The 26,034-nt window shown below is 41.4% G+C and overlaps 1 protein-coding gene across 7 annotated transcripts in view; it reads right to left on the bottom strand.

The window, feature by feature from the left end:
* DNM3 (dynamin 3) overlaps positions 1 to 26,034 on the bottom strand; it is a 534,866-nt gene that overhangs the window by 245,266 nt on the left and 263,566 nt on the right. For 6 of the 7 annotated variants that reach the window (XM_044266982.1, XM_044266976.1, XM_044266979.1 and 3 more), the window contains one exon: positions 8,242 to 8,355. In XM_044266982.1, the coding sequence (XP_044122917.1) occupies positions 8,242 to 8,355 (114 nt within the window). Of the gene's footprint in view, positions 1 to 2,459; positions 2,583 to 8,241; positions 8,356 to 26,034 lie in introns of those variants that run through there. The other variant, XM_044266981.1, reaches the window with a different exon arrangement.

Raw genomic sequence — 26,034 nt, 5'->3', positions numbered from 1 at the left:
AAGCACATTTTAAAATTTTGCTCTTCTGGTAAAGAGTAATATTGTTTTTCCAGAATAAACTTTTGAGTGGGACAAAAAAATACTTTTAGGGGAGTGGGTTTGGGCCTATTGAGTATTTTTCATAAATTGGAAATAGTTTTTGCCACTATGGGTTGTTGCACATATTTGTCAAAGTTGTAAGTCTTTGGATAACACCAAAATGTGGAAATGTTTGTATGAAATAGTCCTACATTAAAAAGCGTAACATATCTTATGCATGTGAAAAAACACAACTACAGTCACGAAGAATTTTAAGTAACATAAACGTTTTCAAGTTCAATATTTATTGGGACTTCTTTGTTTGGCAAAAAAACGTCTAAGTTTGGCTGACTAAAACGACTCACGGGGAGACTAAATAGTGTTCACAAGGTCAATGCTAAGCGCCTCGTCACAGGGAACACGGGGACCGAGCAGGGAACAGGCAGACTTGGGAAAGTATAAGTGAAACTGGAAAGAGCTGACGATTTCTAGGACGTCTTGGTCCCACAGCTTTGGCCATTCAGGGGGATGGCTGCCATTTTGTTTTCTAGGACTTAAGTTAACATTTGTCATCTGTCACAGCTACCTAATAAAAATAGTACTACGTAAACATCCCTATAAGGGGATTATATAATCTCCTTATCAAGCTATCCAAATACTTCGACCCACAAAAATGAGGCCTGGAATTTCTTAAGAGTCCAAGGAATGTCCTTCTTTCAATGCAGACTTGGGATTTTCTTCAGTAGTCTAAGGTTGGTACATTTTCATTGGGAGCATTTCTGTTACATTATGCTTCTTGCCTGTAGGTAAGTATTCCATTATGATTCTGATCTTCATGTTGGTTGATTTAAATAGAATAAATATTGGCTGTGTGCTACCATACAGCAATCCCCTTCAGTGATTTTTAACCGTCATTCACACGTTTCTCATTGATATTAAGAAAAATAAGGCTTTTTTTCTCCCTTTATCAGAATATCCTATTCTTCTAAAATTCATGTTTTCTACATATTTTAAATAAAAGCCATCCTTTTATTCCAGATCTGATTTAAAGTATTAATATAGAAGTATATAAGCTCCAAGCCCTTTTTGAAATGATAGTTTCTGTTTTAATTCTATACCTGGCCCTTTTCTAAATCCTAAGACTTGTATAAAACGTATTTAGAGTGTATTAAAATAAGATTAGGAAATTGATTTTCTGCTTCAGTGATCTTCAGTGCAAGAAGCTATAGTCAGAGGAAAAAAATTTAAAACTGTTAACCTTCAATAATGAAAATTAAGAAAATTTTAAGACAATCTACCTCAAATTATAAGTTTACTCTGTAATGAGATAATTTGGCTTAGGTTCCGGAGGCAACAGGACACGAGGAACTACTAGGTTGCATCTGTTTACTTGCTCAATCACATCGCCACTCCACCAAGATTTGTACCTGCAAGTGCCATGTTCGCTGGCGGCAGAACAACAAATACGTCCGTGGCTCCTGGTCTCAAGAGGCTCACGATGAAGCAGGAACGCTCTGTCTCTACTTATTACGTTGATGAGTTACGTTGATGTCAATTTTCGCCACCTGAAATAACCTCTTAAATCCACCCACTTCTATTTCCCTCAAGCCACCCAGCCCAAGCTATTGTTATGTCTTCCACAGTCCATGGCCAGACCTTCCGACCCACTCCCCACCTCAATCCCTTCTTTACAAGGCAACCCAAAGGATCTGGGGAAAAAATTCAGATATTATGTGACTTTCCAGCTTAAAAACTTCCAAGGCTTCTCATCATTCTTAAGGTCAAAATCCTTAATCTTTAAGGAGCTTTTTTCTCTCTGTGCTCTCTTTGGCCTTCATTCAGTTTCTTCAACTCATTAGGCTCGGTCTTGCCTCAAGACATTAACAGAAGCCTCTGACCACCCAACTCGAAGTCCCGCCCCGGCTGTGGCCCTCGTCCCAGGTGCTCTTCAACTCAAACGCGTCCCTGGATTTATTCTCTTCAGAGCCTGGAGTCTGCACCTGAGCGGTTTTCCTGCTTGGTTTGTCCCATTTCTTTATGCGTAAATATCCTTCGTGAGGGCAGGTACTGGGAGTTCCTTGCTAACGGCTTTATCCTTAGTGCCTAGGGGAGTGTCTGCTATGTAGTTGGTCAGAAAACGCTGTTGGGAAATGTCCGGTCGGTTAAGAGCACCGCAGCAGCGCTGAGCAGCGCCTGGATTCTTCTCTCGGGGTCCCAGTCTTCATCTCTAAAATGGGGAAGGTCAATAAAACACTTCGCTCAGGGCCTGGGAAACTACAAGTACTCAACAAATGTTCACTTTTATGATGACAATGATCATCACCAAGGTACCGTCCGGACAGAAAGCTGGCCTTCAGGACCGTGGGCAGGTGGAAGGATGCGGGAAATCCTAGTGACGGCCACAGGGACTGTCGAACGAGGGAGCGCGAGGCGGCTGGAGTCCGTCTGGTTTGGCTGAGCACTTTGGCCAGTTGGAGTGCGCAAAAGGGAGGCTGGAGCCACGGCAGGGCTGGAGGCTGAGAAGAGCTGAGTCATGGGTAAACTGAGGCGGAAGAACCTCGAGTCTGGTGCCATCCAGATTAGCAGCATTGAGGGAAGAAACAGGAGGGGAGAGAGAAAGAAGCTGACGTATTGTCCGTGTGCTGGGCCGGCGCCAGGCTAGAGCCGCTTCTGACTCACCCAGCCGAGCAGGGTGTCTGTGGATAAAACCACTGTGCGGAGCGTATGGAATATTCTATTTGAGGTTGTTTGAACGGCTGTATTGCTTCCCCAAATCCTTAGTGAAGTACTAAAAAATATCCTTGTGTTATTATTTTGATAGAAATCAAAGGATCTGTAAGATCATCCATCAAATAGAAGGGAACATATGCACAAGCTTGCATGTCCAAACTGTCCTCGCCCCCATAGAGAGATCATCCTAGACTTGGGGTACATACACGGGCACAATGAAACTAGGAAAAGGCCTATCAACCCCCTAGAAAAGAGCTCAGGGCCACTTGTACAGGGAATTTCCGAGTCTCGGGTACTAAACCATGATCCAGAAGGACAGCCACGTTGGGGCAAACCCCGTTCATGATTAGTTATAAACTGTCTAACCCTGTAAGAAGACAGTTTATTTCTTTTTGTGTTACAGAAAGTCCCAATCTTCAACGTGATAAGAGAGGATAACATATAGATTAATTATGTCTCCTATAACCACTCTGTATTAAAAAGACTCTTTGAAGATAACGTGCATGGAAAAAAACACTGCCGGAAACTTCTCTTTTAAACTCATTTATCGGTAACATTACAGGTAACATTATCGTCGTTTAGAGTAATGGTTCAAGAAGGGCAGTGCACAGTTGCTTAAAGGTTTACACATCTGTCTAAAATTCAAGGCTGGGCTAGATAGAGCTGTTCAGAATAGGGAGAAAGCAGGAAAAATGCTGGGGACTTAACACTACAGTCATGCCAACTCTAGCTGAAAATTATTACAGTGTTATCATGCTACTGCATGATACAAACATGATACAAATGATACGAAAATCACATTTTTGTATTATAGCCTTCAATTCTTGGCTGAGATGGTAAGAGACCCCGAGTAGAGGGGGAGGCAGCATGGCAAGTCTCACTGAAGGAATGGGATCTGAGTTCCCTCTTAAAGAGTCTGACCTTTACCATTCTGTTTAAAAAAACAAAACAAAACAAGATCCACCCAGATGCTGTATCTTTGATCTCACAACACAAAATGACAAAAAACTGGAAATTAGAAGACGGGTGAGTCAAAGAATGGCTTTTCAGTGGGAGGGCACAGTTGTTACTTGCCATGGCAACCATGAATATATAAATGTGACGCCTGAAAGTTTATAAGACCACTTATTTATGTATGATTTCTTAGAGTCCTAGACTATTTCTTGGAGGGGATTTGGTCAGAAAAGGTCCCCATTCAACAAGTAAAAAGCAAAGAAGTGAGGCCCAGAGAAGATGGACTTGTTCCAACACTGGCATCTGTCATAGCAAATCCACGCCCCCCCCCCAAGCTCGCCATGCTCACCGTACCACTGTACGGTTCTTCAATCTCAGATAGATTTCGGAAGTCATTTATATTTATTACTGACTTAATAAGTTACATAAAATCATATCTATTCATATGATATAATATGCTCTTTATTCAGCAGCCCGTTAGATAGAATGAAAACATACCAACCTAATTACGCAAGAAAGAAGGAAGATGGCAGAACACAGAAAAAAATACGATAATTCTCTATAAAAATTTGCATATAAATTTGTCACGGAACAAATGAATGAAAATATAACTAGCTTAATGATACTTACTGTGTCACACTGGCTTGACTAAGATAAATTATCCTGTAACAGGATTTCCAGGGATGGTGATGCTGATGTGTGTATTAGACAGATACCATGGGAACAAAGGACAAGCACTTAATTTAACAACAAATTGCCTCTAAACGTTGTTAGAATTGAGGCTTATTTTCACAAAGGAATAGTCTAAATTGGGGGGTTTTGAGGTTACCCACAGAAGCATGGTCAGGCCACATGTACTTGAACTATAGCAGTAAGACCTTTATGGAAGCTCAGCAGCATTTAAAACATTGCTGCTAAAAGATGGGAGTTTAGGGTACAAATCCAACGGGCCAGAGACTCATCGCTACTTCCGAGCCCTACCTTCTACGTTTCTTCTTGACCTCCTTTCCCCGTGTCCTCCCTTCTGGCCTCTGCTCCCAGCCCACACTACTATTGGTTGAGCACGAGCAGAAAGCGAGGAACCGTACTGTACCCTCCCTCCCGACTGGACAGCAAGCTCAAAGGTGGTCTGCTGTGGTAGCGAAGTCTGGCAAGAGAAACAGAGCGGAGCAGAGGAGGACAGTGACGGTGGCCAAGGAATGATGAGGTGGGAATGGATGCGGATGGCCCCAGTGGAAAAGGGCTCTTCCCCAGCGACAAACAATTTCAAGCTAGGGGTCATTTGTGAGTCAGGCATTAATATTTTGAGAACTTCCTCGCTCGTTTCTGGAGCACAGCTCTAATGAGGAACAGTCGCTAACAGCTGCAGTGCGGCTGTAGGTGGCCCATCAGTTTGCTACCCTGCACTAAGAGCTGCTCGCAAGCCGCCCAGGAGGAGCCACCACCTTCTCCCGTCTGGGCCACCGCTACGGGGTCCCGCCACCCTACGGGGTCCCAGCTCGTCTCCCGTCTTCCATTGCTGCCACTCCCCTCCTTCCACACACCCGTTCCTTCCCACAGATCATGCCCACCCCAGCCAGAGTGACCTTTCTAAAACATAAATCCAGTCATGTCTCATCCTGTTGGAATAAGCCAATGATTTTCAGTCGTCCTTGAAATAAAATCCAAATGATTGGCTGGAGCCTGAGAAGTCCCCAGCCGCTGGTACCTCTGATTTCATCTCCTACCTCTCTCCCCATGCTCTCACATTTCAGCCGCAGGAGGCTCCCTGACTCTCGGCCTGGGTGTCGCTCGTGGTGGCGGAGGGGGTGGGGGGTTTATGCTATGGTTCTCTCTACCTGGAATGTTCTTCAACAAAATCTTCTACCCAGATCATCATTCCAGCCTCTGCTCTGATGTTTGTTACCCCGAACACCCAATCTAAAGATTCTTCCCCCATCACTTCATTTTTTTTTTAAAGATTTTATTTATTTATTTATTTGACAGAGATAGGCAGAGAAGCAGGTGGGGGTGGGGGTGGGAGGAGGAAGCAGGCTCCCCGCTGAGCAGAGAGCCCCATGCAGGGCTCAATCCCAGGACCCTGGGATCATGACCTGAGCCAAAGGCAGAGGCTTTAACCCACTGAGCCACCCAGGAGCCCTGTGCCCTCATCACTTTCTAGGTCACCACCCTATTTTATTTTTTTTAGAGCACTTAATATCTGATATTATCTTATTAGTCTCTTTGTTAATTCCACAGAACAACAAATTTGTCATTTTTTTTTCTTGAAATGATCTAAACTAAGCAAACAGCCCTCTCTTAAACTTCTAAATCACTCTACCGTATTTCAAGGGTCATTCCTATAATAACCTGCCCATGCCCAAACACCCTCTACACATCTACATCAATACGATGGTCTCCAGCGCTCAGTTAATATTATAACCGCACACATTTATTTTCCATTTGTTATAATCAAGTGATTTTTGTAAAAAATTTTTGTATAAATCAAGAGATTTTTGTAAAAAGTTATCCTGAGTTTACAGAGGACCGGAAGGGATAACCAGTGATCATAAGGTTACCAAGCTCTCAAGGCTCCTTCCTTCCCTATAAGTGGCATTGTGAGCCTTCTAGAGGCCCTCTTTCAGGGCCCACACAGCCTGACAAGAGAACCCCAAAGCCATATTCTAACAGTAGCAGCTAATCCTATTGTCTTCAGAGCCCCTGATACTAATATCCAGGAAAAGATAATGACGAAATGCCTGGAGCCTGTCTTCAGTCCTTTGTGGGATGAGGCCAACTTCGACAACTCTGGCATCTCTGGGATTCTTCCCTCCACTTGTGATTGAAGACATAAGCTCTGGAGCCAGATGGCCTGAGTTTGAATTTCTGCCTTACTACCAACTAGCTAGGTGACCTTGGGAGGTTAGTTATCCTCACAAACACCAAGTAGTCTGCAATAAGGGAACCTGAGAAATGACTTTTCAAAAGTTGAGTTTTTTTGTTTGTTTAGTTTACTTCTCTGAAAAAATGGGGATCGTGATAGCATTTATTCTTAGGGTTCTAATGTGGATTGAGTTAATTAATTTATATAAAACACTAGCTATTATTGCTATGAATCCTCAACAAAATCTTTTGCTTTCCCTAGAATAGCTGATAAAGGCCCCCAAACCAGTATGTATTTAAGTATACAGAAATGATCCTCAAAATCCTTGGAAACGACCTATATCTAAGAGAAGATCTCTTAAGGCAAATGAACACAGAAGAAGGAACTTATTTTCTGTCTAGGGAGGCATCTCAGAGCCCCTGAAGCTGTGGTGTTTAAACACTGGACCTTCCCACACAATGACAGGGATGTCGGAGCAGCCAGCACAGGAAAGAAGCCATTGCTAATCCTCAGACCCTCACAACGACCAAGTCCATATTTGACGGAAGTCAGTGAAATACAGGATATAAACATTTTTCAAAAGCGTTTGTATTAAAATCTTCTTTGGACATTTCTGTAAGATTTTATTTCTCTTACTGAAGAAAATGTGGTGGTCATCAACTGATCATCTGACTAACACTCTGTTGTGCAGCAAGCACTTGGGAAACAGAAATACCTATAGAAAACATGAAACTGTAACTAGAACAACTGACAAAGGCAACTTGTAGTGCTTTCTAAGAAAACAGTCAAGCCAGGGTTGGAAGGATTTTTAACTCTGAAAATCATGCCCTTTAGAGCCAAATAAAATTGAGACAATCTCACCTGTAAATAGCTTTGAGATCATGAGGTATTCTTATCTGATGTTTGTATACCGCGTTATAAGCACCAAAAACTACTCAGGTCAGACCAGAGGTATTAAAATTTCCAAAACACAGTTAATTTCATCCATGATTTCCCAAATTAAGCAGTATCATTTTATAGCACTCTAAGGGCTCCCAAAGATGGATTCAAATTTTTATGCTTTTATACCTATCAGATTGAAATGAGTAGTAAGTCATAGCACCCAAATTATTAACATCTAACATGAACCAGAACAGCAGAATAATCATAATTCTTGCTTTCACATAGCTGTCAAATTTTCAAAGAACACAACATTTGTATAAATTCACTTGAGGACTATATGATTTGGACATTTTCAGAAGTCTGCCATTTGAGACAGACGTTACAGCAACAATCCCAAAATTCTTCATTAACTTTGCATCAGTGTTATTTTCATTCTTAAGATGCTCTCTATCCTTGGGTCTTTTCAACACATTATTTAATGAAGACTGCTTTCCCTCTATCGGTATCTCGCCATTATTACAAAGACGGAAATTTCCAAAAACTGAGTCCTAACTCCATGTCTTCAGGTGAAGAAACATGTGACAATACAAAAGAAATTAAAAAAAAATTGAGGGGGATATTATAAAATTAAACATCTATGAGAAAAAAAAAATCCTTCTTCAAACAAACACCCCAAGCTAAGTCTTACTGAAAGAGAACCACTCATGTCTTGAAATTGTGTATCACAACAACATCAATTAATTTGAAATGAGAAGCACTTTAGTAAGAAAACTCTGCCATCCTCCGTGACTTACCTCGTCGTCTTTGTACCAGGACAAGCTCTCAGCAGTAAGGACGAACCAGTAACCCTTAGAACCTCCTTTCATGATGCCAATGTTGCTGATGGTTAACCAGCCCTTGCGAATCACCTGCGAGAGAGCACAGATTGGCAGAGATGCTTAGTTTCATGTGAGCCAATGGAGAGTGCAGGTCTTGCACCAAGAGAAATTAAAAACAAGGTATAAATCACAGTAAGGGACGATACTGTTTCCCCAAAGCCTAACTTCTATTAAGCTACTCAAGATAATTTATCTTCCACCAGATCACCAGAGGGAAATCTGGACCCTTAAGTGGATGATGGAAGCAAAACAACTGAAATGGACAGGAATTAAACGAGGCCCCAGTAGGCTTGTGCTGAGGCTATATATGGCATTTTGCTGCTATAATTAAGACACATTTAGTTGATTGGATGAACAATAATAAACTCTCCATGCCCACTGCCTCTTCAGCTTCCTGTGCACTGGTCCATTTGTTTGCCTCGTTTGCATCTTGTTATTATTTCCACAAGAGGCTGGCCGCCAAATGGTGAAAAGAAGAAACTCAAGTCAACCAATTAAGTTCCTTTTTAACAGCTCACAGCCCTGAGTAAAACTGGATGAGGGCGAAAGCTGAAACAATGAGTGAAAATTAAAATGTTTGGAGCTTCTTAATGGTCTAGATTTATCCGTCTATTTCTGGCTATTATTCATCGTGCTAACAGATATGCAGCATCTTCATGAAAATGTTTAAACTGTTTTTAAATGTTAAAACATTAATAATTCAGATTACAGCTTTGATAGAAATTATTTGTCAATGGCATTTAAGTGAAAATCTATTTTTTTCTCCTAGTTGCAAAACTAAATTCGATTTTTCTACGTGGCATAGTCTACCTTCTCCCCTACGCTAGATAATGTTTGTTGTCATAGCACCCCAAATGAAATACTGTCTAGAATTATAGTATACTGTCCTAAATACTAAAAATCATCCTGTGCCTAAAGTGCTCAATATCCTAGAGATCCTGAATTTAAAAAAAAAAAAATTACTGGATGCTAATGCATGTCAGATTCTAAATAAAGAGGAAATACCCAAATAATTTGATTTTTATAAAATATTGATAGTAAGTTTCCCTGTTGAAGAAGAAACATCAATCCTAGGGAAAATTGTGAAATAAGCCAAAGTTGTCTTACTGATCTTCAAGACGCTCTTGAAGAGCCTAGAAGATACCTCAGAAATACCTCAGAAGAGCCTAGAAGATAAACAAACAACTACATCCCCAGGCCCTGCCACCCTGGACTCCCTGTTTCAATTTTTCCCAGGTGTCCACTCTCCTTTACAATGCTCTGTAACGTCTATGGGCCTCCATATAGAACCTCACTCTATCCCTACGGCCGTTCTCGCAGTTGTTCAAATTACTCCGCTCTCTTCCTCTCTACTTCAGAAAGAAGGAAACCACACTTCTTGGTGTGTGGTTTCTATCAGCTATATTATCAGTGTAGTCTGTTCTAAAAATACAGATTCTTGGACCATCACCCGTTCAAAGGATCAAAATATGTACATGTGAAACCCAGAAATCTATAAATAGCGTCCAAGGTGATCATCACCCACCCTGAAGTTTGACGGCCACTGCAGGCACACCTACAAGCAAAACTTCACTCTGCTAGAGCAAGTAACCTCCTCCGATTTCTAGTAAGAAGCAAGTGGAACGTTCATTTCACGCTAACACTGTTATCGACCCCATGAGCTTCTTACAAATAGCACACTAATCACAGTACTAAAATGAAAGTACAGTTACTTTATCCTGTATCTTTGGAGACAAGGACGTCCCCCAGCTACTCCATAAAGTACAATGAGCAAGTCACCATCTCATTCTCTGGTAGAGCAGTCCAGCGCCAGCAAGGAGAGCCATTAATGTAGTTCGATGAACATTTCTAAGGAACCTGTCATATGTCAAGATGAAAAAAGCACGATGATGCCATAATCCCTGAATACAGGAATCTTAGATTTTTATGGAGAAAATTGAAAAAATATAATTTCAGTCTAACAGTGTAATAAGAAATGTATGTCAGGCAAGAAACACTTGACACAATTCAGGAAGTTGTCATAGGCTTTCTTTGAAGAGATGGTACCTCAGAAGAGCCTAGAAGATAAACAAACTACTTCTTGACCTAATTCTGTTTAACTATTTGTTTAACTACATGAATAACAACAAACAAAAGCAAAATATGAAAGACCCACTAAGCACAGAAAATGGGAGGTGGGGATGAAGAAGTTGGGGTTGGGGAGGCAGGTGGAGTAGAGTCAGAGTGGATCCGGGCCCGTGAGACCCCAAATTTTAGTGACCTCACCCCTCCCAATAGTACTAAAATAAATTTCAAGTACACATGTAATTTTATTTTTAAGTTATATAGGACTATTGTGTTAATAAATTATGTACATCATATAGAAACAGAGAATTTCTGAAGTCTGCATGAGGATAAAATAAATTTTTATTTTGTGGGAAAAAACATATTTTATGTCTTATATTTACATTTTACTATTGACTTCTCAGAGCAAGGGTGCTGGCATCAAGATGTATATTAAATATTAATAAATCTAACTTTTTATTTTCTAGATAAAAATACATATAAGAATGTTCTACTATGTCTTCCTTTATTCTAGTGGATTTTACACACTCTCTAAGGCTGAGAAACGAGACTATGCAAGCTACTGCAATAACCCAAATGAGAAATGAGGTGTGAACTAAAGCCATGATATAGTAAGGATGAAAATAAATACTTACTGGAGAAATACCTAGGAGGTTAAATCGACAGAACTAATAACTGGATAAGAGAGAGATTACTAGAGGTAAAGACTCAAGAACTGCACTGGACAGGAGCTACAAGTCACACAGGGTCACTGTGCCCTACTGAATAGTTTCAATTCAGGCACTCAATGAGTGTAAGATGCCACCTGGATCTTGAAAGGTTAGTACCAAAAAAATAAAAATAAAAAAAAAAAAGCAAAATACTTCATTAAGTGTTTGCAGATTTATCATAATAATATTATGTTGGATATATTGGGGTAAATTAAAATCAATTTTTAGTAATCATTTCATTGTTCCATTTTTTTAACGTGGCTGTCAGAACATTTTATTTATTTATTTTATTTATTTTTTAAAAAATATTTATTTATTTATTTATTTGACAGAGAGAGATCACAAGTAGGCAGAGAGGCAGGCAGAGAGAGAGGAGGAAGCAGGCTCCCTGCAGAGCAGAGAGCCCGATGCGGGACTCGATCCCAGGACCCTGAGATCATGACCTGAGCCAAAGGCAGCGGCTTAACCCACTGAGCCACCCAGGCGCCCTGTCAGAACATTTTAAATTAAGTATGTGGTTTACATTATATTTTTACTGAATATTGTGCTGTTCTAGAATGATTCTGAAACTCCTGGGGCTACCACCTCAGAAGAAATAGAAGAGAAGAAGAGAAGAACCAAGTCTTGGAAAGTCGGGGCGTTGATGATGAATTCAGCCAAAGCCATGTTGAATTTGAGGTACCCTTGGGAAATACACATAGCAGTGACCCGACCTCTGAAGCAAAATGGCAATGTTAGGACTAGAGATGAAGACTTGTAAGTTGCGCGTGTGCGCGCGTGTGTGTGTGTGTGTGTGTGTGTGTTCAGTTAAAACTTTGAGTGAAATAGCAGGGGCTCACAGTGGAATCCAGGGAAATACAAACATTTAGAAGTGGTCAGAAAAGAGCATGAAAAGGAATGTCAGAGAAATTATAGCAATGAGGTCATGGAAGCCAAAGGCAAGGTGAATTTTAAGGACAGTGTGGTTGGGAAAGTCAAATTCAACACAGACAGGGATGTGGAAAGTGCAATGCAGCCATCGTAAGTTCTTCAGCTAGGCCAGCTGCGGTGTGATGATGGGAGAAGTCAGAGTTCATTGGGTTGAAAGGTGAAAGGGAAGTAAGAAATGGAGATGAAAACTGAGAAGAGCTCTAGCCATAGGAAGATGAAAGACAGATAAAATCAGAATAGACACAGGACCAAAGGATGTTGTTGCTGAGGCTATTTTGTTGTTTGAGGATTTTTTTTTTTTTTTAAGTATAGAAAAGAATTGAGCATTTGGGTTTTTTTTTTTTTAGTATAGAAAAGAATTGAGCATGCTTCTTATTTGAGGAGACATAACAGTACAAAGTAAGAGCTTGGTGATAGAAGAAAAATGATAGAAGGATAAAGAAGATAGGAATGAAGGATAAAGAGTACAGAATAAGGATAAAGAATGAAGGATAAAGAGTACATTTCAACTGAAATGGAGCGGCCTCATCCTGTGAAGCTGGGGAGGCTGGGAGAGTTAAGGGCAGGTGTGTGACCTTTGTGAGGAGAAGGGTAGAAAGTGTAGATAGGTTATATTTGACCTTTCCAATTTACTTCATCAGAGCAGAGACTAAATGATCTGCAGGAAAGCAAGGGCGAGAAGTTGGAAAGAAGGCTTAATGAGAGCGCTGGGACCATCAGTCCTTGAAGGAGGGACACTGGGTCGCTCAGTCTGTTAAGGGTCTGACCTCTCCTCACACTCTCTCCATCTCTAAAATAAATAAACAATATCTTAAAAAAAAAAAAAAAGAAAAGAGAGCTGGAACATAACAAGAATTAGTAAAAAATGATTGGGAGAAAAAATCTAGAAGACTTTGGGTAGAATGACACCTGTCTAGACCCAGCACTGAAGACACAACTCATGCAAGAAGTTATTGATAAGCCAGAGCTCATTAAAGTTTAAAACCTCTGTTCTTCAAAAGACCGTATGAAGAGAATGAGAAGACAAGCCACTGACTGGGCCAAAATATTTGTGAAAGACATGGAGGATAAAGGACAGTTACCTAAAATCTACAGAGTGCTCTTAAAACTCGGTAAGAAGAAAACACAACCTTATTAAACAAATGGGCCAAAGACTTGAACAGAGGCCTCACACAGATGGCAAATAAGCATATAAAATCTTCCATATCATATACCATCAGAGAAATGCAAATTAAAATGAGATACCATTACACACCTAATAAAATGCCCCAAATCCCGAAAACTGACAACACCAAAAGCAGGCTTTGGAGCAAGAGGAATTCTGATACATTTGCTAGCGGGAATGCAAAATGGTACTGCCACTTTGGAAGATGGCTTGGCGCACTCTTATGAAACTAGATATATTCTTACCATGTGATCCAGAAAGTGTTATCCTTGGTATTCACCCTAAGGAGTTAAAAACTTAGGGGCAAACATGTATGTTTAAAACAGCTTTATTCATAATCGCCATAACTTGGAAGTAACGGAGATGTCCTCGAGCAGATGAGTAGATAAACACACCATGGTCCTTGATGAGGGAGCACGGGGCTGGCTGAAGACAAAACAAAAGCTGGCGCCTTGCACCCCCCTCTCCATCCGCTCCCCTTCTGTCATATGTGTAGCATCCCTCAGGCAGCCCTGACTGCCATGAACAATAAGCAAATAGTTAACTTGCAGAGCTCACAATCCTGCTAGACAGGAGTCTCCCTTGGCTTACAAATGTCCTAAATCTCACTAACAAAGGCGATTGATAGCAGGATTGTGACATCCCACCAAAAAGTCTCCCAGCTATCTTAATGTTAATAGCTGGTCTAAAGACAACATGGATCAAGCCGCAAGGGCAAGGCCTCAGGTAGGTAGGCCTCTGACATCCTGGCACCTTGTGGGCCCCCTTTAGCATATGAAAACTCCATTGGAACCTCCCTTCCCCTCACCTTCCCCCAACTGCAGGGTACATAACCTGCCATCCCCCACAACCCGGGGCAGCCGCATCTCTGCCTGCCCACGGGTCCTGTCCCTGTGCTCTAATAAACCACCTTTTGCACCAGAGACGTCTTAAGAATTCTTTCTTTAGCCGTCGGCTCCGAACCTCACCCCACTGAACCTGATCTAGGTTCGAGAACTTCATCAGTCCTCTCGACGGTGGAGTGTTACTCAACAGTAAAAAGAAATGAGCTTCCAAGCCATGAAGAGACATAACGGAAACTCAGATGCATACTGCTAAGTAAAAGAATCCAATCTGAAAAGGCCATACAGTATAAGATTCCAACTATAGGATTTTCTATTAAATTTCTATTTCTATTAAAAGAAAAAGTTAAACTGTGGAGACCAAAAAAAAAAAAAAAAAAAAAAATTAGTGACTGAAAAAAGTGAAGGTGGGGCTGGAGGAAGTGATAAATAGAGGATTAGGGGTTTTAGAGCTAAAAATAATCTGCACGTTATGAAAATGATGGATGTATGTCATTACACCTTTTTCCAAACCCACACAGTGTACAACTCTGAGACTGAACCCTAAGGAAACTCTGTACTTTGGGTGATGATGCGTCACCGTACCTTCATCCTTGGTTAAAAAACAACAACAACAAACAATTCTGATAAGTTATGTTGGTAATGGGGGAGGGTATGCATATGTGGGGCAGAGGGAAATCTCTCTACCTTGTTTCCATTTTGTTGTAAACTTAAAAGGGCTCTAGAAAAAATTAATTCTTTCAAAAAATGGTTTACCGCTGGGAATCAAGGCCATGGCTCGCAGGGACACGGCTGGCACAGCTGAATCATTCTTGCCAGCACTGCTCCACGTACTTCGATGGAGAAAAAGAAAAGAAAAATGGGAACTGATCCAGGGTTCTGAATTTCGAGGCCCAAGTAACCTAATGCACGGGTGTAAAGATGCTGACGTTTTGGGGCAAGGGATTAATTCGGAGATCGTGCACTCAATCTGGGCCAGGCAGAGAATGAGACCAGGAGGGGTCTAATAGAAAGATAAAAAATGAAAAGCTGAAGAGATTGGAGATGCCCATGAAGTTAAAAAAAAAATGCAGAAAGCATGTGAGTGAAGACAAGAATGATGTTTTGGGGACTTAAGATGGTGTGAGGCAAGAAATACCCGATCCTGCCGGCACCACTGTATTAATCCCTCGAAGACGCGCCATTATGTCTAGAAGGGCTGAATGTTAGAGCTAGTAGATAGGCTATTTGGTAAACATGGATTAGTCTAGTGGATATATTCAAATGGACTGTATGGAAGTTGTAAGTTACTAATAACAGCTAAAATGAAATCTGCAAGGAATTGACAAAAAATAATTAGATAATTAGATACCACAGCCTATGAAGCTGCAGCCATTTGCACAGCAACAGGCTTCCTCATTTGGAGAAAAAAAGCAGAGAGTGACAGCTAGCAGGTTGTGAATGCACAAGGCCACAGCCCTTCATGGGCACCCACAGAAGTGTGTTCATCACTGAACACTGTCAGCAAGTTCAGTTGCTGTCATAAAATATTTAAGAAGCTCTGGGCTCCTCCCAGCCCTTTCTGGAGGGGAAAAAAATAAGGAAATATTTGCCACAAATGGGCTTTTTGTTTTCCCAATGACAATCAGTGCAAAATAAGAATGAAGAAAAAGCAATTCCTAGTGTACTTTTTCACAAAAGAATTGAGGGAGAAGGAGAAATCACAAAATCAAGGTAAAACAGTGGAATAAAATAGGAAAAGGCAAGCATTCAGGAAACATGGTCAGAATACAAGAGGTAAGAATGCTGAGGGGAAGTTAAAAGAAAGAGACAAAGGAAAATAAGTGAGAAAAAGAAAACAAAGGCTAATTGAAACAATAAAATTTGAAAAGAATGATGAGACAAATGAGATTGATTATAGGTTCTTTTCATAGAGAAAGATAGACTATAAAATGTAAATTTTTGCATTCAAATTTAAAATTACCAGTAACAAAACAAAACAAAAGCTGCCAACATTCAGTAGAATAAGCATTTACCGCCTCTTGGTGTTTGAACATCAAATTCTGTTTTGAGTATCCCAGAAACAAGAGCAAACGAGCTCCTAATTACAGGACAAGAAGGGACCTTCAGAGAGGAAAGACCATGTTCATATTTGTAAGGCTTGAGGCCAACCCGTTTAAAAATTTAATGCCATAAAATATCACACAAGGTTTTTTTTTTTGCCAGGCATAGAAACCCTGAAAGCAACTGTTAAGACCAGGAATGGGCAAAGTAGAACAGCCCAGTCCCCCTCTCTTAGTGGCAGCCTTCCCTAGAGATTTTAGCCAGTTCCCTCCATGCTTCGAGAACGAGGGAAGGCAAAACCTGTATGTCAGGAGTGAGTTCGGACCTCAACATCTGTCCAACACACCGGATGCTAAAATTAATACAGACAAGGAACAAAATTGTGGGGAGAAAACAAAGTACATGTGGAAAAGTTCTAATGTGGCCAAGGCTTTGGGCCTTGAACTTTGTGAGCAGGGCGTTTTAACCTTGGCCTTGCTTACGGTGTATATACACGTTCTTCTCAGCTCTGCAGCTGGTTTTTGACTGTTGCAGCCTAAGTGGAGGTTGTAAATCACAAACTGCTGGAAATTTTGATCTTGGTAGATTATAAAAGCTTATGCATAGGCTTTCTCCCGAGACGAGCAGCTGTTTCTATAATGGTAAGTGACATGTTTGTTCGCCACGGATAAACGCTGTAGAACCACCCGGGCCCGCCAAGGGCACAGGCCAAGCCAACCACTCCGCTGCTTGCGAGAGACCTACCTTTGCGAGCACAGGCATCCTCGGAATACAGTCTTCTCCTGGAATTTGGGGGGCCGAGAGTTTTCCAAGAGCGCCTGAGGCAAGGATTCCACCAGGGGGAGAAGAGTCTTTCCACCTATGGGTTTGGTAGGCCTCAGGCGGGAGAAAGCGATCTGCTACTTTTAAACTAAGGCAGCTGAAGCCAGTACATATCACAGAGCCCCCGTGAGCTTCCAGCTTTAATTATTAGGTCCAGGAGCAGGTGAGATGTAGGAAGGCTGACATGTGCTTCAAGCACGGTTCACGAGGGAATCGTGGAGAACTGACCTTATTTACAGACTCAAGGGTCAGCAGCAGCCCAAGTCGTAAGGCTGGCTCTGGATGAATTATACAGGCAGGAGGAAGCCTTCTGAGGAGGCTTAGGCTTTTAGATCAAGAAATGATGTCACAAGAGGCAGGAAGGGAACCAGAGGCAAAGGAAAAATTAGGAGGTTTTGAACATGCGCACAATGGAGGGAGGTAGCTCAAACAGGATCCCGTGACCAGGGCTGCCACCAATACAGTCTTAAACCTCGGGGAAGAGAGCAACGTTTCAGCATTCTTCTCTCAGACCACATGTCTAGATGGCTTTCCCCCTTGGTGGGTTAAGTGCACAATCGCAAAAATAACTTCTTAGGGAGACAATCCCCCCAATAAATGTACAGTTCACAAACTTAAAAAAAAATGTTTGACAGCCTGGTAGGACTAAAACCAGGAAGGTTTCCTCTGTCCACCCTCTCTCTCTCAGATAGCCCTAAAGGTCTGCTGTAGGCAATGGCCACACCTACAAAACAGTATGGTCCAGGCACAGAAACAGACACACAGAGAAGTGGAACGGAAAAGAGAGCCCATGCTTTTATGGTCAATTAATCTATGACAAAGGAGGCAAGAATATACAATAGGAAAAAAAAAAAAAGGTCTCTTCAACAAATGGTGCTGGGAAAACAGGACAGCTACATGTAAAAGAATGAAACTGGACCACTTTCTTACACCACACACAAAAATGAACTCAAAATAGATTAAAGACCTAAATGTGGAACATGAAGCCACAAAAATCTCCAGAAGCATCACAGATAGTTTCTCTGACATCAGTCATAACAACATTTTTCTAGATGTGTCTCCTAAGGCAAGGGAAACAAAAGCAAAAATAAGCTGTTGGGACTATGCCAAAATAAAGAGCTTCTGCACAACAAAGGAAATAATCAAGAAAACAAAAAGACAACCCACTGCATGGGACAAGATATTTGCAAATGACAAATCTGTTAAGGAGTTAGTATTCAAAATACATAAATAATTTCTACAATTCAATACCAAAAAAACCACAAATAACCCAATTAAAATGGGCAGAAGACATGAAGAGACATTTCTCTAAAGAAGACACACAAATGGCCAACACACCCATGAAAAGATGCTCAACATCACTCATCATCAGGGAAATGTAAATAAAAACCACAATGAAATGTCACCTCACACCTGTCAGAAAGGCTAAAATAAAAACTAGACGTTCCTGTCTTAATGAATTTGGTTGATTTGGAGATAATGCTGAGATTATCTTTCATGCCCCATCTTTGCTTTATTTCCAAAGTAAGGAACACAGACTATTTCAGCTTCCGAAGCTCACAAAGAACAACCCATTTTTGTGGAGGCCGGCTCAGGCTGTCGCGGCTGGAGGAACCCCAAGTCCACTGGACAAAACCTTCTTTGCCTAAAGCTGAGAGAGGATGAGTTGGAGATAGACTTTAAACTGATGTTCCATAAGTATCTTGATTTTTCAAACTTCTGCAGGGATATAATCTGTGGACTTGAACTTCTGACAACGTCATGGTGGGAGGGGGTTCATGTTTGCATTAAGGACATGTCTATTTTGTTGATATTTTATTACTGATTCTTAATATATTAGAATGTTTTATTGATGCTGTATGATCACTGCAGAATCTCCACAGACTGCGGGAACGATATGACCGGACATAATTTGAAACAGAAAACAAGATAAGGAGGAAACATTTAACCTTAAGTGCAGACTGGTTGAATTCTACTGAGGTACTGTTTGGACTCTTTCAGAGCCTTCTCTCCGTTAGAGGTGCGTGGGGGATGCCCACAGAGCCAGGGCAGCTTGGGAGGAGTGAGCTCTAGGAGAAGCACTGGTAGACTGTCCATCTCTTTCCACAGAGGAGGCCAGCCAGGCTCCTGGAGAACCAGTGGCTAAACCATTACACCAAACAGAATAAAAAGTGGCGGAAAGCTTAAAAGAATACAGCCAAGGGTGTGGGGGGATGGAGTAACTGTTGGCTTGTTCACTCACTCATTCCCCCCCAGGAGTAGAGGGACTTCTCAGATTGGAAATGTAGAAGTGTCATCAGGACCTGTCTCTCCTCCAGGCTCTCCCTTACTCATCTTGGGAGCGAGCCTGCCCACAGGGAACACACGGCCTGAGAGAGGAAAGAAGGGGCTTATTATGCCTGTGGTTTCAAGGTTAATTCAGGAAACCTGCTCAGAGATCTTTCTCACCTAAGACACTTGATAAGTCAGTCGACTATATTTACTGACTGTCTCTGATGGACCAGGCACTGTGCTAAGGACCCTGGCCTACCAGTCACAAACGAGGGCCACCATGACTGGACCCAGATGTTTCTTACCATGGAGTGACATAACGTAAAAAAATAGATTTTCACATCCAGTCAACTAATCATGTGACTGGGATAAAGAAGCTATGAACCATATCTAAGCTAACTAAAAGAAGAACAAAATGAAGCCATAAAATTACCACATACTTTATGATAAATTGCTTCGTTTTCAAGACTTTACAGAACACCACTACGAAGGAATCAGCTGAGTGACATCTGTGTGCTTTCATGTTCACCTTTCTAGAAAATCAGAATGCCGAATTTCATAAGCATCCAAAATAGGCGAAGTCAAGTGTACAATTTGGGTCCATTTCTAGGAACTCCAGAGTAATGGCAGTAGCTAACATTTATTGAATGCTACTCTAAACCAGGCATTGTGCTAAAAGTACTACAGGTATTTTTTTCTTTTAATTCACAGAGTAATCCTTTGACGGAAGTAGTATTTTCTTCATGTGACAGATGAGGAAACTGCAATCAGGCTCCTATTTCACCGCCAAGTACCTGCTTGTAGCCAACAGGCCTTCCTTACAGGACGAAGCATAAATAAAATTTATAAATAAGTAATATGTATTTATCATGGCAGTTGGCCACTTTGCTTACCTTGATTCAGCCTCTTGTATCTGCATGAAAGAAAATCTGACCAGTGGTCTGATTTCAGAGCCCAGCCCTGAACCCACAACAGACGCAGGGATGTTGGCTGGGAGCATCGTTTCTAACAGAGAGTAATTGGAAACAACCTGTTTGCCTAAATGGGAACTGGGTAATACATTTTGTCTAAAGTCAGATAACCCACTGACATTAACCCAAACTGAGGGGGCTGGGCAAAATGGGTGGAGGGAGATGGGAGATAGAGGTCGCCAGTCACCCAATGAGAAGTCACGAGAATAAGAGGCACAGCATCAGGAATATGGTCAATGATATTATAACAACAACGTAACAGGGCCGGTGAGAGCTACACTGGTGATCATGGCATAAGGTATAAACTTGTCAAATCGCCTACGTTGTATACCTAAAACTAATGTAGCATTTTGTGCCAACTATACAAAAAAAAAAAAAAATAGGGTCAATGGCCAAGGTTCAGTCTGTATTTAGGCCAATATTTAGTCCATATTTAGGCTTCATTCTGTTCCGTGATTGCAGAATATACCCAACCCTTGCTAGTCACATTACAAAATAATACCAATAATTTCTTGTACTTACTCTAGGTGTTAATTAAAAACAGAAAAGATGATATTTGAAGTTTTTCTCTCCTCTGTTTTAGAAATTTAATAAATTCTCAAGGTTTCTTATAGTTAAAAAAAAAATGAGAGCAAAACACCTAATGTGTGACATGAGAAAATATTTTTGCCAAGGACTGCTAATATCAGACGGGACACTAGAATTAGACTGTCTGGGATTGTCTCTTAGCCCAACACCTGCTAGCCTGGGGACAGTGCGTGAGTCCCTGCCTCAACTCCCTCACATGTAACGCAGGATAGTAAGAATGCCTGTAACACAGTTTTTGTGAGGATTGTGAATTAATAAATGTAAAGGACTTAGATCAGTACCATTAGTATTATTACGTAAGTACTATTTCAGTTATATTTGTTAATGTGAGGACAGAAAAAAGACTAATATATACAGCAAATGTTGAACTATGATTGAAAATAAGTGGTGAGGGGCACCTCGGTAACTCAGTGGGTTAAGCCTCTGCCTTCGGCTCAGGTCATGATCTCAGGGTCCTGGGATCGAGCCCCGCATCAGGATCTGTAATCAGCGGGGAGGCTGTTTCCCCCTTTCTCTCTGCCTGCCTCTCTGCCTACTTGTGATCTTTTTCTGTCAAATAAATAAATAAATAAAATCTTTAAAAAAAAAAAAAAAGAAAAGTGGTGAGATATAAAGTTATATTTATTTCCTCCAATCTTTCTGTATTTTCCATTTGCTCCTACGATATTCATGCTATTAAAAATGCAAGGTGCCATATTATTGCTTGCTTAAAAGAGGCAATTTCTTGAGATTCCCATAACTGGGTAACGAACGCAGCATGCTGGAGGACAGAGGCAGATTATTATCTACTCAGCAGGGAAATAACTCCGCAGCACAACATAAAAAGAAGTCATTCTGCATATTACATGGGAAATCCCCATGATGAAAGAAGCCTGTCTATTTTAAATAAGGAACTGATTTGATGACTGAAAACATATTAATGGTATTCAATAAAACTGATCGAAAATAAGGCAATGATATTTCCGACCTGAATCAAATCCCCTTTTTATTTGAAGATACAGCTGCCAAAAAGATAATGACTTTCTGGTTTCTCTATAAAATCTAACCTTTCCCTAGCAAAACTGACATGAGTTTGGATCATAACCACATAAAGAAAACTTTTTTAAGTTGAACTCCAAGCTATTGTTTCACGAAATGACCTCACAGGGGTAACCTTGAGGATCCTTCTTCCCACTCTGTTTCTAGGTTCCCCAAACCTCCAAGGACTAGTTCTCGGTGCCTCCATCCTCTCCCATTCGTCCTGCCCCCTCAAAGCAACTGAAACCTCTTTCCATTGAGACGGGCTTCCAGAACATTAGGCCGGGCTCACATAACGAGTGCATTTTTCAGGCGTCTGTGGCTCAGCAGGCTGTTGTACTATCTTGATTTCCAAAATTACTCCTGAAGAATTTCTTCCCTTCTCATTGTATCCCTGAATTTGCTCAGCAGCCTGTTTATGCATAGTTTCTGCAACATGTACTACTATTTCTGAAGATTCACTAGGAGTCAGCTGTTCATTCTCAGAGTTTACTCACCCAAACCTCAGCGGGATCCAGGCCATTAACCATGATGAAAATCAGGGCTCTACTTTTTCCACTTTTTTCCTTTGTATCTTTTCCATGTGCAGAGCTTCCTTTGAAGTTAATAAGAGCCCTCCATGTGGAAAAGATTCCAAGTGATACAAAACAGAATGAGAACTAAGCTCGTCATCTATTTCTCACATTCAAGGACAAAAATACACACACACGAAATCAAAGATACAGCGTAATTAGCAAGGTCTGAGAACAATGTGGGCATCTGACAAAATAATTCAGAAAGCTTCTTCAAGAAAGAAAAGAAAACACATTTATTAGAAAATTAATGAGTACTTTATGTGTGTCAGGTAGCACAGTGAAAATACAAGGATAAGCCCACAAAATAAAAATAAAAAATAGGCTGGTTCCCCAAGCTTCAGCAGAATAGACACGCAGCAAAGACTCACACAGGTAAATGTACCATTACAGCTGTGACTGGTGCCCCAAGGATCGGGTCCATATATTAAGAGAGCTCGGACATGCACGGGGTATAAAGAGAGATGCACTTGAAGATGTTAACACTTGCACTAAAATCTGAAGAGTGGGGGGTGGGGGGATGGGGGATCAGGTGGCCAGAGCACAGAAAGCCAGGGTACGCCCCTGCAAAACAAGTCTGGAGAGGAGGCAAGCCATGCGTGGAGGAAAGCCAACGTGTCAAGTCTGAGAGGGGAGGATGAACCTCAAAGGAGACACGAGTGGCGAGGAGCAGGAGAAAACAGAGAACAGAGACATGCACAACCCAAGAGACATGAAGGTTTCAATAAGACAAATGGACTGAGAAGGTCAAACGCCACTGTGAGGGGACGTGAGATTCAAAGTAAATATATATATATATCTATATATATAGTCAAAAAAGACCCCTCCCAAAATTGATTTGGGTAACGTGGAGTTTACTGAAGAGGTAATATTCAAAATATTTAGCAATTAGTATGGCATCAGCCTGCCAATCCGAAAAGGCGTGGAGGTTCCAGTGCTAGAGCAGAGCCCTGGAGGCCCCCTTCTGCACTGGACCTTTGCCTTTCACTAAGGGGGAAGTTGGGGGGATTCTGAGAAAGGAGCTCCAGTGTCTCTGATAATAGGCAGGGACTTGGCTGGGGAGGGTGCGGGGAGCAGCCAGTTAAATAACTGGTATGAAAGTGTTCACTACTGGACAACCACTGCGGCTCGACCAGCACCCGCTGGCTGCAGAAACACACCAAGCACCGTTTCTGTGGCTGGACAGAGAGGGGAAGTAGCCAGCCTGGACGCGTGAGTGACTGACAGAGCAGCCGGTCTCCCAGGCGACTCCGATTTCGTATGGATAAATCAATACCCTGACATGTCTTCTAGATGCAGAAAACCATTCTTCCAAAATTTAAAAAAAAGAACTGGCCAATGGAGAAAACATATATCAAACAGATCTATTAAAAAGATCCTGGCAGGGACGCCGGGGTGGCTCAGTTGGTTAAGCAGCTGCCTTCGGCTCAGGTCATGGTCCCAGCGTCCTGGGATCGAGTCCCACATCCGGCTCCTTGCTCGGCAAGGAACCTGCTTCTCCCTCTGCCTCTGCCTGCCTCTCTGCCTGTGCTCGCTCGCTCTCCCTCTCTCTCTCTCTCTGATAAATAAATAAAATCTTTAAAAAAAAAAAAAGATCCTGGCGATTTTCTCATGAAGAGAAGCAACAAGATAAGTTGCGATTCAATCCGTCAGGCTAGAGAGTTTTGAGGAACAAAGTGCCTAACACACCGCCTGATAAAAAACAGCCACCCAAAAAGTGGTAGCTGTTATTATAGATTCTAATATGATTTTTAATCAGTCAAATATGCCAGAGAGTGACAAGTAGAAGTTTAAATACATATTATAGTTTCTGGGCAATAGAACACTCTATGAAAAAGAAATCAATCTATGATACTATTTTAGTGACTATAAAGACAGTCCCGAGAATCTCTTCCTTCTCCGGACATTTCTTTGGTTCCTTATCTGAACTTAGTGCTTACACCATCTTGTTTTGAATTACTTGCAACTATGTCTGCTTTGCTTCCAGTTTCCCACTTAGACTACAGCTCGGTTGAAAGCTTGGGCTTTCCGAATTTGCATAACAATTCTGGAATTTACTAGCTGTATGAACTTGGGCAAGTTAGGCTAACTAATCCTCCTTTTTTTCTTCATCTGAAAATTGGAGCTAGTACTCCTAAATGAAATACATACCGTAAGTATTAAGTGAGAAGAATGTACATAAAGTACTCGGTAGAATGTTTGGGATCTGGTAAATGTTCAGTAAGTAGTAGGAATTCTTGTAGAGTAGAGACACCAGGCTGATCCCTGGAATTCAGGAAACTTCTAGCAGAAGCTTCCACCTAAGTGTCACTCTCACCTTTTAGAAACTAAATTCCTGGAAGCTTCTGCCTAGTTGTCAATCATACCTTTTAGAAACTGCAGCTTAATCAGAAAGTGCCAAAAGGGCCCAACAGGTACCCCCACCTCATTATAATGTTAAAATATTCATCCAAACCCTAAGAAAAGGACCCTGCTTCCCTGTTGGGGGAGTCATGACTTTGGACATTATTCCCGCACAATCTCCTTGTTTGTACAATTAAACTCCACCTGGTATGGTCTGTGTCTACGGTTCACCAAGGAGCAGACCCACTCTGGTTGGCCCGGTAATGTAATGGGCTTCTTGCTCCTTTGCAATAAGTATACTTTCCCTAGATCACGGGTTAGTCAATCAATTATGGGCACAATGGCTCTAAACCAGGGGCAATGCCAGCACTAAGGTCTTTCTGTAAACACATGGCGGGCAAACTGTACAGTCTGGGAGACAGCTACTGCACAGAGGTCAGGAAAGATAAATCAAGAACTCTTCTCTCTCAAATGACAACAGCCACTGCTGAAGTCCAGATACAGCTCATAGTGGGCTGAGTAGCTCCAAATGCTAATCAAGTTTTAGTCATTTCATTTTTCTGGTGACATATTTAGGTGGGAAACTTGAGTAGTCTCTATCGACCAGGCGGAAATCATAAATGTGAGTAACAACACACACTTAAGATCCATTTTTCCCCTCTGGATGACAAAAAGAAACATTCAAAGTTAATGAGCAGTTTTACTATATTCTAGAGTTTCCCTCCTGAACGTCAACCTCACAGTTTGTAAGTCATTATTTTATAGGCAATTTACATACCTGGCCATTTACTTCTAGATTTCAAAATATGGAACTTTCCTTTCATTCAATGGTTATCTTTTTTTGGACAGCTATCATGAGCAGGCTCTAAGTGAGACACAGAGAATTTAGCAGAGAAAATGGCAACTACTGTCTCTGATCTCAGAGCCAAAGGGCAAGTGAGGGAGAAGATTAAACAAGGAAATACACAGACACCGAGTGAGAAAGGCACTTGTTCTTATGGGAACATAGAGGAGAGAGCTGAAAATAATGCTGAAGTCATAATTAAATGAAGACGGTTACTCCTGAGGGAGTGATGTTTAAACCAAGGACAATGAGATGTTATTCAGGCAAAAAAGGGAAAAGACGTTCCAGGCACAGAAAAGAGCACATCAAAAGCCCCAGGTGGGAGAGGTTCTGAACCACGGAGGGCACCGACTGAAGGTCATTGTTGCTACAACACCGAGTTCAGAAGGGCTGGGGCAAGAGGAGACAGAAGTAGAGAACGCACCGGTAAATGGAGGCTAAAGTGTGGTCTTTGTCCTAAAGGTAAAGAAGTACTTTTGAATGGTTGTAAGCAAGGGAGTGACATGTTCAGATTTTTTGTTTACACC

This window comes from Neovison vison, chromosome 10, assembly GCF_020171115.1.
Source record: "Neovison vison isolate M4711 chromosome 10, ASM_NN_V1, whole genome shotgun sequence".
In the NCBI taxonomy this organism is placed as follows: Eukaryota; Metazoa; Chordata; class Mammalia; order Carnivora; family Mustelidae; genus Neogale; species Neogale vison.
Note: the sequence above shows the minus strand (reverse complement) of the source record. Positions and strands in the feature narration are given on the sequence as shown.